General features: G+C 36.7%; 1 protein-coding gene across 12 annotated transcripts in view; it reads right to left on the reverse strand.

Annotated features, from left to right (window-relative positions):
* Positions 1 to 15,105, reverse strand: part of FOXP2 (forkhead box P2) — a 1,512,938-nt gene that overhangs the window by 139,705 nt on the left and 1,358,128 nt on the right. For 9 of the 12 annotated variants that reach the window (XM_081537123.1, XM_081537121.1, XM_081537122.1 and 6 more), the window contains one exon: positions 6,786 to 6,860. The exons of the other annotated variants lie outside the window; for them this stretch is intronic. In XM_081537123.1, the coding sequence (XP_081393249.1) occupies positions 6,786 to 6,860 (75 nt within the window). The remainder of the gene's footprint in view (positions 1 to 6,785; positions 6,861 to 15,105) is intronic. 12 annotated transcript variants of the gene reach the window in all.

Raw genomic sequence — 15,105 nt, forward strand, 5'->3', positions numbered from 1 at the left:
TTCACGGGGAGGAGAAAAAACATATAAAAAGAGGAGCCAAAGGGCCAGGTGCCTCTATCTCTGTCTCTCACTGTCTTGCTCTCTTTTCTCTCTCTTTCTTCTCTTTGCATCTTTTGGGTCAGCATGCCCTCACGCCTCGAGGATGTATTTTCCTTTATTTTCTAAATAAAACTGAGCTGTAACACGGAGCTGTAACACTGATCTGTCGGAGAGCTGTGACACGGTCTGTCCCAGGGCTGTAATGCTGGTCCGTCACTTCAAATTTTTGTTGTGACAAGAGAGAACCAAGGAAATTACACACTCCCCCAACAGTTACCTTTGTATCAAGAAAATATTCACTAGGTTTGCATATATAACATTAAATTCTTAAGTCTTTACACTTGTTTATCTCTCTCAAATTACACAACCACATGTGAATTTATGAATTGTGCTTACTTTAATAAGAATTTATCTCTGATATATTTATATGAGACTTCCTTTTCACTGTAGTATCTTTTAAGAATACTCTTAGTAAAGAGCACTTAAGATCTCTTGATATTTCTTACTCTCATTCTATACAATCTGTTTTAAGCCCCACTAAATATTCTACACAAAAATTCTAAACTAAAATTAAGATATTATAGTTATCCTGGAGTGTGATGTTACAACACACTGGATCTGAGTGATAGATTACTTCTGCCAATATTCTAAAATATCTCATACTATCTCTCTTAAGAGAAAACACGAAGCTGCCTGCTAGAATGATAATAACAACTTCAGGGAAAAGAACTTAGGAATGTAGCTGCAAGAGCCGGAGCATTTCATGCAGCTCCTTAATGTTAAATATAACAGTAGTTCCATCCTGAAAAGCTTAACAGACATTGTATAAGACTTTATTCTTTATTTTATCAGTAGTGTGAATCTATTTGCACCAAATTTATTATCATTCTGATAAGGAATATAATTAACTGAAGTAAACAAGTGCAATTTCATCTAAGTCGTATGGTGCATTATGTGATTATAACATGACTGAATTCTGGTAATAGTAAGCTTTCTGAACTCCATTGGATAAAGGTTTAAAGCACAGTTTCATGTTTATATTTAAAGTACAGTGTGCAGTTTCAGTTTTATATTTGAATGCCATTGGGAATCATGTACTGCTTAACTTGACATCCTAAGGATTAAATATATGAAAAATTTATTTAGAAATACTTTTATGTAAATATATTGTTGCATGAATGGTGCCAATAATAAAAATGTGATTCTGTAATTCATCAATACTGTGCATAGCTCATTTTACCTAATGAAAATTAAAAATGTAAAAAATTTAACTGCAAAAGAAGAGAAAGAAAAATGAATTGTAGATAGAACTCAATAAAAAAAGAACATTCTTTTACATAACTGATCTTTTAGATATGTATGTGTATGTATGCCTGTGTATGTGCATGTGCTCATGAGGTGTGCAAATTTATACACTAGGATGACTTGTTTTTGTGCCTTTCACTGATTATACTACAATACTTGATGTAATATACAAGGAACAGAAATACAAGTAATAAATATAGAATATACAGTTTATCAATGATGTTAAGAAATATGCAAGGACTATAGAGTAAACTGTTAAAACTTAATGCATATTATATTTCATATTTGTAGAGACTATCACTAGTAGCTCATTACAAATAACTTTAAATGTGAAAGCAAAAATACAGTCTGCTCGAACGGGCACCATAAATTCACATTATTGTCACATACATATTCTAGTGTGTGTATCAATTTACTTGATGAAAAATATATTAACAACAACAAAACCAGATAACTAAATAAATAATCCTTTCATCAGCCCCTGATTTCTGCCATACTAATGCTTTGGTGAATCATCAAGGGGAGTAAATTATTCATTATAAGTTTCAAAGAAGAGTCTCCATTGAAAAAGCTCTGCTACTGGTCCTTCTTGGAACCAACATCAAGAGAATTCATGGCAGTCTCAAATATTGCAGTAAAATAGAAGGTGAGAGGCAAATTACTCAGGAGAGATGTCTAGAATGAACTGAGCTCAGGGAGCTACATCCCAGCTGAGTGAGGTGTATAAAGATAATTATTAATATCTGGAGTTACACTAGGAAAGAAAAAGATTAATCAAGGAGTTGCATACAAATGTCAGTCAAGGCTTTAAAAACTGAAATCTTTATTCACTTTCCAATGGAAAACCTAGAAGGCTTTTAATAGTAGCTCTAAATACGGTCACTATAATATAGCATATTGGCATTAACAAATCATTTGTAATATAAGTGTTTGAAATATTTGAGTATCTTAAGGTTTATTTCATACCAAAGGACTTAGAATAATATCAGTCCTATTGTAACAGGACAAATTGCTCAAAATAAACATGATGAATTAACAAATCTGATCTGCATTGCTTCAAAATAAATTCAAACTTATACTAACACACATTCACACTAATAACAAGCAGTTATATCTTTCAATATAGGTTTTATAGGAAGGACTTTCCAAAAAATTTACCACAACATTATCCCATCTGGTTAATTGTCTCCAGCTTGTTAGTTAAAATTATCAACACCACTACTAAGTAGTAATTTTATCCCTAATTCTTGGTTAATTTCTGCTACTACATTTATAATAGCAAAGGGAAGAAATTAATTGGTGATAAACTGGCACTCCACGTGCATTCCCTAATTCTTTATTTTCATGTGTTCTGGCTGGATACAGACAGCTGAGGGTACAATCACTTTTGCTAACATTCTTTTCCCATGATTTTCTTTGACTGCCAGAGGACATCATTTAGGTCCAGTGAGGCAGGGTTCTTTCTCTTTCACTCAGCTTAACAAATCAGAAAACATTTAGATAACTGATTTTTGTGAGTGAAAAAATTAGTATGTGACTTAAATTAATGAGTATTTTCCACTCAGTAAGCAACATTTCCATCTTGGTCATGGCATAAGTTAATGTCCAAAACCTCTTGCTTAGCGTTAATACCAAATATCAATACATATTTAAATTTATGTCAAACAGAATTGCCTCTTTGGTCCAAGCAAGAGTATATTGATGATACCATAGATACTGAGTCAGGCATCTACTGTATACTTTCTGTGTATTAGTCATTATGCTAAGTAGTTTTGGGGTTATCAAATGTAATCCTATTACCACCCTATGAGGTAGATACTATCTACCTACTTTTACCATCTGTCCTAATTTTACAGATTGCGAACATAAGGCTAAAAAAAGTCAAGTAATTACCCAGTATTCAATTTAGAAAGCTGATTCCAGAGTCCACAGGACACTGGGTAAAATTTATGGAAAGCCTAAAAAGAGAGAGAAATTTGGAACAGAAAAAGATTCTTAAAACCATCATTGTCCTCTTTTCCTTAATTTATCCAATCCACAATTCCCATCAAAAAGAAACATTCAGGAGGCAATCATAATAGAGTCAAGATCTGTAGGGGAAAAGACCCGAGGTGGTCAATGTAATTTAATTTGAATGTGATACATAACAGCTAGACCAAGACCAACCAAGTCTTACTTTTAATTTATAGATCAGACAAATTTTCTTCATCAAAATATGCATATGATCCAGTGGTAAAGGTTTTGAAATTAAGATCCCAAAGACAAAGACAGCATTCTGCATAATTGCCTTAACAGTTAGAGCCAACAGACAGAGTCCTATGTAAAATAGTATTCCTATAGGTGCAAAAACCTGAAGTGAAGACTAACAGTATCATTATCTGCAGGTAGGTGCTAATAAGGGCATTCAGGCAGATGAAGTGTCAATAGGGTCGATCTCTTGAGAAGTGAACTTGGGTTACTACTGGCAGGGAAACCAAAGGTTGTGAAATTTAGGATTGTAGCCAGGGAAAAAAGAAAGGCATCAATACTATTACTAAAGTCTGCAAGAAAAGTAAACTAAAGATTTGCCAGATTAAATATACACCATTTGAAAAAACTGAGTGTGAAAAGCAAGTATTGAAAAGTAACGTCTTACAGTGAAACTCCCTTATTCTCATTCACGTCTTTTAAAGCCAGAACTCAATGCCTTTCTCTTATAAAATTCAAACTTAAAATAAGAATATTAAATTGTTACTCTTAGAATATTAAATATACAACCTATGGAGCCCAAAGATTTCTTAAAAAAAAAAACATGTAGAAACAATTTAAGATTTACAATTTTTAGGTAGAGATGATATAAGTAATTGTGGGTACAATTACTACTGCCCAGAATTGCAATGAATTAGTAGATGCACATTATACATAGTCTATTAGTGTAATCTCCAGTAATCTCATGGTGTTCAGACTTACTCAAGTACCACCCCAGCATATTAGTAATAATAAAATGTAACAAATACTAGGAGAGAGAGCCATGTCCATCACACAGAAACTGTCAACTACAAATAATAAATAGACTTTGTTTTAGTTTGCATCTGCATTTTAAATCACATTATGTAGCCATTTGAGCTCACAAAAAGTTTGCATCTAATATAATCAATAAAGGAAATCAGCCCTTACTTAGTACTGAAAGTTTCCCTGGTGTTGTGAAGTCCAGAAGCATCATTTGCAAAGTCACTCAGTGACTAATCTGAACTATTAAGTTTGGTGCACTTCAGGGATGATAAACACCTGATCCATGCACTGTCATGCTTTCTTTACCCACCAACCACAGCTGCTGCTGCTGCTAAGTTGCTTCAGTCGTGTCCGACTCTGTGCGACCCCATAGACGGAAGCCCACCAGGCTCCGCCGTCCCTAGGATTCTCCAGGCAAGAATACTGGAGTGGGTTGCCATTTCCTTCTCCAGTGCATGAAGTGAAAAGTGAAAGTGAAGTCGCTCAGTCGTGTCCGACTCTTAGCGACCCCATGGACTATAGCCTACCAGGCTCCTCCGTCCATGGGATTTTCCAGGCAAGAGTACTGGAGTGGGGTGCCATTGCCGTCTCCGACCAACCACAGAAGACCTCACTAATTTATGCTGGCATTCTTTCTACCTTGGAGACTAACTATAGTCTCAGATACATGGCATAATCTCAGACTCTTGTTCAACACAGTATTCAAGGCAGTCATGAACGATGTGGTATACCCCTGGAAAGACCAATATATTGGTGACCTCACAAACTTGGGCTCTAAATTCAGGCTTGCCATTGAGGAACTACATGGCCCTTGTGAGCCATTTATTTAATCTCTCCACAGTTTGTTTTCATTCAGAAAACATTTCAGTGAAAAGATATAATGCTGTAGATTTATATTTCTGTCAGTAGAATAGAGAATAATTTTTTAAAGGTAGAAGCAGATCTACATAAAGAACAAACTATTATTAGTTAAGCCATCTCACTCTTCAGGCTAAAGAAAACAATTTTTCCATTGAGATTATTTTAGGAAAAAGTGTTACCAATTAGGAATACTGCCTGCTTAATTTTTAATGCAGCATTTTAAAAGTATATTTTTGAATTAATCTTCTTTACTAAGTTAAAATACATAGCTATTTTTGAAGTTTAACTTAAATTTATTTTCTTAAAAACATACAGAGAAAATTTAGAAATTAAGATTATTTTAGTCTTTCACATAAATTTACATAATTTGAGCAAAATTTGCCGCTACTTCTTAATTTTTGATATTCTTTCAAAAGTTATTACTGTAAAGAAAGCTTAGGAGGACAACACTTTAGAATTAAAATGAATGAAACCCTAAACTAGGTAATTTCAGACTATTATAAATCCTAATTTCATATACAAAATTTGTTACCAATCCCCTGCATTCATTATTTCTATAAAACAGTATGTTATCTCTTTTTTCACTTCTATTTTTGTTTTGCATCTAACATTTTAAAAAATGTTTAAAGATGGTATATTTTCCACAAAGAATAGCATTCCGTGTTAATCTGACACTATTTTTATTGATAAAAATCTTTCTTTCTTTAACCAAGGTATGAAATTATATATTTCTTCTTTATTATTTGGTTATGAGTCTACAATCATAAATTAAGAAATACTACATATATTGTAGAAATTATTTTTTGGGTAAGACAATTTAGGAATATTTAGAAATATTCTAGACCATAGAATCTAAAAAACTACATCAATTCTTCAAGAAACAAACAAAAATTCTATAAATAAAAATATACGACTTACATATTTAGAGATTCCTTAGGAATACAGGTAGTGTCCATGCTAAATAGAAACACGAAGTTGCTCTATTTAAAAATTCTTGAATGGCCACTTCAGGATTGCTATTCATTTCCAAGGCTAACTGGTATGTGAATTGGGTCACAAAAGCAATTTTCATTGAATATTATAGTTTAAAGAGATAAATTATACTCAGTGACAGAATATGTAAAAAGAGGCCTTGGCATATTTATATTTTAACTTGCAGAACTCAGAATAGCAACTATTCCCTAAAATATGTATTGTATCTATCCATAATCTCTATTCATTTATTTTATGCATATCAATAACATCTCATCAAATTATCCCTAAATCTGTTCCAGAAAGCATAGTGAGTGGTTCAAGAAAAGTATAGTGGTGAAACAGCCATACACCCTTACATACTTAAAGTAAACTTTAATGTCATCAATTCACAGAAACTGTGATCTGTATAAGTGATAAAACATAACTGAAGTAAGAATCTAAGAAGCAGCAGAAAATAAACTACATCTGTGCCTTAACATTAGTCACCTCTTGATCATCTTCACGACTATATGGCAGTGGCTAACAGAAAATCACAGACCATCATCTATTTAGTGGGGTTGGGTCCATGGCCCTACATGTAGTAGCTGAATCTCTAATTGTCCAGTGTAACTTACTGCAAATGTGTTGTGAGGATGCCCATCACCAGAAGAGTGGCCACAGACACATAATTTTGTTTCTGGAAGCAATTCCTAGATTAAACAAAGAGAATCAGGAGTTGGCTTTTTTCCCCCAATCTTATGCTAACAATGTACATTATCATTTAAGAAAATTATTTTGGATTATTATCTTGGTAGGTCAACCTAGACAAAACTATCCCACCTTTGTATCACAGCTAATAATAGTATAAATTTAAAAAATAGGAATGATTTGGCAGATGTTAATTTGAATATTTGAACATATGAATTAATCAATAACCAAAAATTATTGATTATTTACCATGATCTTGACTTAAGAACCTTACTTCCCATTTCTAAGCTAAACTTATAGCCAATGTTAATAACTACTCCCACAATGTTAAATGGTGCTATGATTTTAGAGTATGGGTTGCTATTTGTCCTTAAACTGTAACTATCTTTTCACACAAGCTAACTGTTGACTCATCAATTACAACCAATATAAATGAACATAAAGCCTGTCTTGTCATAAAATGTGAGAACAATCACAAGAACCTCGTTTAATAAACTGTCTTGGCTCTGCATTACTACAACACAAATATTGCCATTAAACATATATTTAAGACTACGGAGCCAAACTCCATAATCTCTGATAAAACCTGTTGAATTATGTCATTTGTATTGAAAACTACTCTATACACTCAAATGAACAGTTTGCATTTTTATCTGTAAAAGCAAAGTGATTATTTATTGATAAATGACATGAAGTGTCATTTTTTACCTAAGTAGTATTAGACATTTCAAAAGATTTTGTCTGAAGGGCAAAAGGATTACACTGCATTTGAATAGACCATGTGACAACACATCCTTAGACTTCATGTATGATATGAAAGGATGATCCCCATTCGTAAGATACACAAGGGAAATTATAAGTATATCAGAAAAGAAGAAAAGCAAGGAGGAATGTGGTAGGGTTGTCAAGGAGTATTTGTAGTGGTTTGATGCACGTAAATATTACATCTTATAAATAATTCTTTTCAAATACATCTCTGAAGTTCAGGGGCTCTGTTTAAGAAACGGATTGTATATGCTTTACATAACTATATGTCATTTTTTTCAAGATAAGAGCAACATTAATTCAAACAGAAAAAAACAAAAATGGCTTCCCAAATATTCTTCTCCTTCAGTTTCCTATGAAGAAGTGTGTCACCTGACACTGGCAGATGAGGATGAGGAAAATATGTTCAAGTTATATTTTACTGTCAGAATCCAGCAAACACGTTTTCATCTAAACTATTTTGTCAACAGCCTTGTAGTACCCTTGCTAACCTTATTTGGCACCAGTGAAAATTAGATACACAGGGGTGTGACTCCAATTGAAGGTGTTGGCATTGTAGCACTCTGTGAAAATATTAACTATGAGGTTAACTCCAATTTTCTCTTCTTTAATTAAATGCACATGGTACTAATGAGGTAACCTACTGTTCCTTGATAGCACTAATTAGCTAAGAGGAGAGTACACTCTCACACTGCAATTTAAACCTAAAAATAAGGTTGAAATATGCTAATTGCAGGCAATTTAAAACAGTACAAGTTGAAGAACTAGTCATAATAAGAGAAACTGACTGCTTTACAGTTAGGCAGCTGTAACTTTGGTTAAAATCAAAACAAACCACATGATTTTTGGACTGCTATTTAACAAGGTCATAAGCATCTTAAAATTAAAAAAAAAAAATGCTACTCCATACCACAGAAATGAACCAACTAACAAAAATGCTCAGATCGACGTTTGTCTACCTAAAACCAAAAATGATCAGAACTCCAAAAGTGCCACAACACTATTTATATTTAGTACTGAAAATGAAATTCCATAGGTAAGCAACATCACCTTAAGCTCTTTCAAGAGCACCCAAATTAAATATTGTACTTTGTGTCTCCAACACAGACAAAACATGTTGGGTGCTGGAGGTTTGCCATCCCAGTCACAAGGTCTGAGGGAAGATTTAGAGACGACGAAAAAAAAGGACATTTCCAGATCAGATACAAGTATACTGATGCTGCTGCTGCTGCTGCTAAGTCGCTTCAGTTGTGTCCGACTCGGTGCGACCCCATAGACGGAAGCCACCAGGCTCCGCCGTCCCTGGGATTCTCCAGGCAAGAATACTCGAGTGGGTTGCCATTTCCTTCTCCAGTGCATGAAAGGGAAAAGTGAAAGTGAAGTTGCTCAGTCGTGTCCGACTCTTAGCGACCCCATGGACTGCAGCCTACCAGGCTCCTCCATCCATGGGATTTTCCAGGCAAGAGTACTGGAGTGGGGAGCCATTGCCTTCTCTGAGTATACTGATAAAAATACACAAAAGATGAAGTGGAATAAAATGCTGTAGGCACTATTTAAAGAACATAGGTGCCAAAATTATCAGAAGGATTTCATTGTAAGAGGGAGATTTTTGCTACATTACTTCTACAGATTGCAATTATGGGTTGAGAGCAGCCTGAAGCATCACTATGAGAATTTTCTCCATTCTCAGCTCAAATGACTCATAAAAATAATTTCAGTAAATCTAAGTATAATCCAAACATATCTTCTTTAATTGTGTCTCAAAAATTTACACAATATGATTTCAACCGGTAACCATTGAGATAACTTTGGCATAAAACAAGATTCTAAAGGACCTTCTGAAGCCATTACATATTTTTATTAATCAGAAACTTTGTTTAACCAAAGCAATCATCAGCTGCTGCTGCTGCTGCTAAGTCGCTTCAGTCGTGTCTGACTCTGTGCAACCCCATAGACGGCAGCCCATCAGGCTCCGCCGTCCCTGGGATTCTCCAGGCAAGAATACTGGAGTGGATTGCCATTTCCTTCTCCAGTGCATGAAAGGGAAAAGTGAAAGTGAAGTCGCTCAGTCGTGTCCGACTCTTAGCGACCCCATGGACTGTAGCCTACCAGGCTCCTCCGTCCATGGGATTTTCCAGGCAAGAGTACTAGAGTGGGGTGCCATTGCCTTCTCCAGCAATTATCAGCAGACAGTTCCAAATCATTTCTGTTGCCAGAGATAAAAATACAGCAAATAAAAATGATACTGCCATTAATCTATCCTTGGAGATAAAAGAGATACGACTGTCCCACAGTAAAGACTTGCAGTGACACTTCTGTCCAGTCATTCTGCATGCAAAATTATAAGTTTAAACAATCAAAAGAGTTGAACAAGCAATAAAAAGTCAAAAATCAAAATTTGTGAAAAGAGAAGTCAACTTAACCCTATGTTTACTGAAGAACAATACCTTGGAAAAAAGTAAACCGTTTGAAAGGTAAAGTCTTTTAAGTAACTTCCAATTAGTAACTCCAGGAGTTAAAAGTATGTGAGAATAAACTTTGCACTGCCATTAGCCCGTCATCACGTCTCGCCAAAAAGCTTGGTTGAAGAAACTGCTTTAAAAAACCCACCGAACTTCTCCTGGCTGTCCTAGAGCTCTCTACGACAGAAGGAGACAAAATATTGGCAAGAGATGCTAATCAACCTCTGACCAACTATGCTTGAACAGATCCGTGAGGTTGCAGGTCTGTAAAAGGGTAGCAAGGCAAATGAAATCATACAGTCATTGGAGGCAACCTGACATAGTCCAGCAAATCACAGGGAAACACAATATGAATGGATGTTTTAAGTGTTTGCATCTGTTTCAGATAAGCACCAAAGAACATTTTAAGAGTGAAAAGGCCATGACAATATACTGGAATGGGCTTTCAACATTAACTTCAGAGGGAATCTATTCTTCCATTAAACATGGATCATTGCAATTTTCTGTTAAAACAATAAAGTAAATCGTTCTGTGTTGGAAATGAGAGCACTAGGTCTGGAGACAGACTTCTAGGGTTCAGATCCTGACTCAACACTTATTAGGAGTATGACCTTGAATAAGTTATTTAGCTCTCATTCCTCTCTGTCCAGCTTCCCAGGTGGCTCTAGTAGTCAAGAACACACCTGTCAATGCAGGAGACATAGAGACGCTGGTTTGACCCCTGAGTTGGGAAGATTTCCTGGAGAAGGGGATCTTCCATTCCAGTATTCTTGCCTGGAAACCCTGTGGACAGAGGAGCCTGGCAGGCTGTGGTCCTTAGGGTTGCAAAGAGTCAGAAATGACTATGAAGCATACTTAGCACACATGCACACCTTTCTGTCTAGACAGGGAATAGTAAAAAACAAGGAGCGGCTGAGAGGAGCTACCCCACGTCCGAGGTCAGGGGCGGCCACCCAGATGAGATATCCCATGCCCAAGGAGTGGCAGCTGCATGGGCACAGGAGGGCCGAGAGGAGCTACTCCATGTTCAAGGTGAGGAGGGGTGACCATGAGGAGATTCCCCTAGTCCAAGGTAAGGAGCAGCAGCTGCACTTTGCTGGAGCAGCCATGAAGAGATACCCCATGTCCAAGGTATGAGAAGCCCAAGTAAGACGGCAGATGTTGCCAGAGGGCATCAGACAGCAGACACACTGAAACCATCATCACAGAAAACTAGCCAATCTGATCACATGGACCACAGACTTGTCTAACTCAATGAAACTAAGCATTGCCGTGTGGAGCCACCCAAGACAGAGGGATCATGGTGGAGAGGTCTGACAGAATGTGGTCCACTGGAGAAGGGAATGGCAAACCACTTCAGTATTCTTGCCTTGAGAACCCCATGAACAGTATGAAAGGCAAAAAGATAGGATACTGAAAGAGGAACTCCCCAGGTTGGTAGGTACCCAATATGCTACTGTAGATCAGTGGAGAAATAACTCCAGAAACAATGAAGGGATACAGTCAAAGCAAAAACAATACCCAGTTGCAGATGTGGCTGGTGATAAAAGCAAGGGACGATGCTGTAAAGAGCAATTTTTCATAAGAACCTGGAATGTCAGGTCCATGAATCAAGGAAAATTGGAAGTGGTCAAACAGGAGATGGCAAGAGTGAACGTCGACATTCTAGGAATCAGCGAACTAAAATGGACTGAAATGGGTGAATTTAACTCAGGTGACCATTATATCTACTACTGTGGGCAAGAATCCCTTAGAAGTAATAGAGTAGCCATCATAGTCAACAAAAGAGTGTGAACTGCAGTACTTGGATGCAATCTCAAAAACGACAGAATGATCTCTGTTCGTTTCGAAGGCAAATCATTCAATATCACAGTAATCCAAGTCTATGCCCTGACCAGTAACGCTGAAGAAGCTGAAGTTGAACAGTTCTATGAAGACCTACAAGACCTTCTGGAATAACACCCAAAAAAGATGTCCTTTTCATTATAGGGGACTGGAATGCAAAACTAGGAAGTCAAGAAACATCTGGAGTAACAGCCAAATTTGGCATTGGAGTACAGAATGAAGCAGGGCAAAGGCTAATAGAGTTCTGCCAAGAGAACACACTGGTCATAGCAAACACCCTCTTCCAACAACACAAGAGAAGACTCTACACATGGACATCACTAGATGGTCAATACCAAAATCGTATTGATTATATTCTTTGCAGCCAAAGATGGAGAAGTTCTATACAGCCAGCAAAAACAAGACCAGGAGCTGACTGTGGCTCAGATCATGAACTCCTTATTGCCAAATTCAGACTTAAATTGAAGAAAGTAGGGAAAACCACTAGTCCATTCAGGTATGACCTAAATCAAATCCCTTACTACTATACAGTGGAAGTGAGAAATAGATTTAAGGGACTAGATCTGATAGACAGAGTGCCTGATGAACTATGGACAGAGGTTCGTGACATTATACAGGAGACAGGGATCAAGACCATCCCCATGGAAATGAAATGCCAAAAAGCAAAATGGCTGTCTGAGGAAGCCTTACAAATAGCTGTGAAAAGAAGAGAAGTGAAAAGCAATGGAGAAAAGGAAAGATATTCCCATCTGAATGCAGAGTTCCAAAGAATAGCAAGGAAAGATAAGAAAGCCTTCCTCAGCGATCAATGCAAAGAAATAGAGGAAAACAAAAGAATGGGAAAGACTAGAGATCTCTTCAAGAAAGTTAGAGATATCAAGGAAACATTTCATGCAAAGATGGGCTCGATAAAGGACAGAAATGGTATGGACCTAACAGAAGCAGAAGATATTAAGAAGAGGTGGCAAGAATACACAGAAGAATTGTACAACAAAGATCTTCATGACCCAGATAATCACGATGGTGTGATCACTCACCTGGAGCCAGACATCCTGGAATGTGAAGTCAAGTGGGCCTTAGAAAGCATCAATACAAACAAAGGTAGTAGAGGTGATAGAATTCCAGTTGAGCTATTTGTAATCCTGAAAGATGATGCTGTGAAAGTGCTGCACTCGATATGCCAGCAAATTTGGAAAACTCAGCAGTGGCCACCGGACTGGAAATGTAAGTTTTCATCCCAATCCCAAAGAAAGGAAATGCCAAAGAATGCTCAAACTACCACACAATTGCACTCATCTCACTCGCTACTAAAGAAATGCTCAAAATTCTCCAAGCCAGGCTTCAGCAATACATGAACCGTGAACTTCCAGATGTTGAAGCTGGTTTTAGAAAAGGCAGAGGAACCAGAGATCAAATTGCCAACATCCAGTGGATCATCAAAAAGGCAAGAGAGTTCCAGAAAAACATCTATTTCTGCTTTGTTGACTATGCCAAAGCCTTTGACTGTGTGGATCACAATAAAATGTGGAAAATTCTGAAAAAGATGGGAATACCAGACCACCTGACCTGCCTCTTGAGAACCTGTATGCAGGTCAGGAAGCAACAGTTAGAACTGGACATGGAACAACAGACTGGTTCCAAATAGGAAAAGGAATACGTCAAGGCTGCATGTTGTCACCTTGCTAATTTAACTTATATGCAGAGTACATCATGAGAAACACTGGGCTGGAAGGAACACAAGCTGGAATCAAGATTGCCGGGAGAAATATCAATAACCTCAGATATGCAGATGACACCACCCTCATGGCAGAAAGTGAAGAAGAACTAAAGAGCCTCTTGATGAAAGTGAAAGAGGAGAGTGAAAAAGTTGGCTTAAAGCTCAACATTCAGAAAGCTAAGATCATGGTATCCAGTCCCATCACTTCATGGCAAATAGATGGGGAAACAGTGGAAACAGTGGCTGACTTTATTTTTCTGGGCTCCAAAATCACTGCAGATGGTGATTGCAGCCATGAAATTAAAAGATGCTTACTCCTTGGAAGGAAAGTTAGGACCATCCTAGATAGCATATGAAAAAGCAGAGACATTATTTTGCCAACAAAGTTCTATTTAGTCAAGGCTATGTTTTTTCCCGTAGTCATGTATGGATGTGAGAGTTGGACTGTGAAGAAAGTTGAGTGGCGAAGAATTGATGGTTTTGAACTGTGGTGTTGGAGAAGACTCTTGAGAGTCCCTTGGACTGCAAGGAGATCCAACCAGTCCATCCTAAAGGAGATCAGCCCTGGGTGTTCATTGGAGGGACTGATGCTGAACCTGAAACTCCAATACTTTGGCCACCTCACGCGAAGAGTTGACTGATTGGAAAAGACCCTGATGCTGGGAAGGATGGGGGCAGGAGGATAAGGAGACAACAGAGGATAGATGGCTGGATGGCATCACTGACTTGATGGATATGAGTTTGGGTAAACTCCAGGAGTTGGTGATGGACAGGGAGGCCTGGCATGCTGCAATTCATTGGGTCGCAAAGAGTCAGACACGACTTAGTGACTAAACTGAACTGAACTGACTGAAAGTTGCTAAATACACTGATTTATAAAGTACTTAGAACAGTGTTGGTATCCATATGCTTAATGTCTCTTAGTTATGTACTTATTAATATTTATTAGCTATCATTATTGCTTCAGAACATTCAATTTTTTTTCAAATAAAAAATTATTAAAGTTCTACTGTATATAAAAAACACTGTAGAGGATGAAAAATTTCCCAAGACATTCTATCTGCATTCAAATAGCTTTCCATTACTATTAGACTTCATGATATAAATCAGTCTCTTCCACATGAATAAAAAAAATATTTGTTTCTCCTTAGAAACCTGGTGTGGCGAAGCAAAAAGTTAATATGAGGGTGTTTGCATTCAGTGACAAAGTTAAGTGACTTCTAAGAAATAATATAATTTTCACAAAGTTGATGATGGCATATTTTTCATAGAAAAATAGGAAAGTATTATAAGTTGATCTTTCCTAACAAATGAACATATTTTTAAATTATAATTTTTTGAGGTTGGCTGATAATAGAATCAAATATTTGTTTAATATGTTTACAAATTTAGTGTCTTATAAAATTTGGGACAAAATGATATATGAATGGAATAATGGTCTACATTTTAAAGGTGCAA

Source organism: Giraffa tippelskirchi, chromosome 10 (genome assembly GCF_054371585.1).
Source record: "Giraffa tippelskirchi isolate mGirTip1 chromosome 10, T2T-mGirTip1v1.2.pri, whole genome shotgun sequence".
Lineage (NCBI taxonomy): Eukaryota > Metazoa > Chordata > Mammalia > Artiodactyla > Giraffidae > Giraffa > Giraffa tippelskirchi.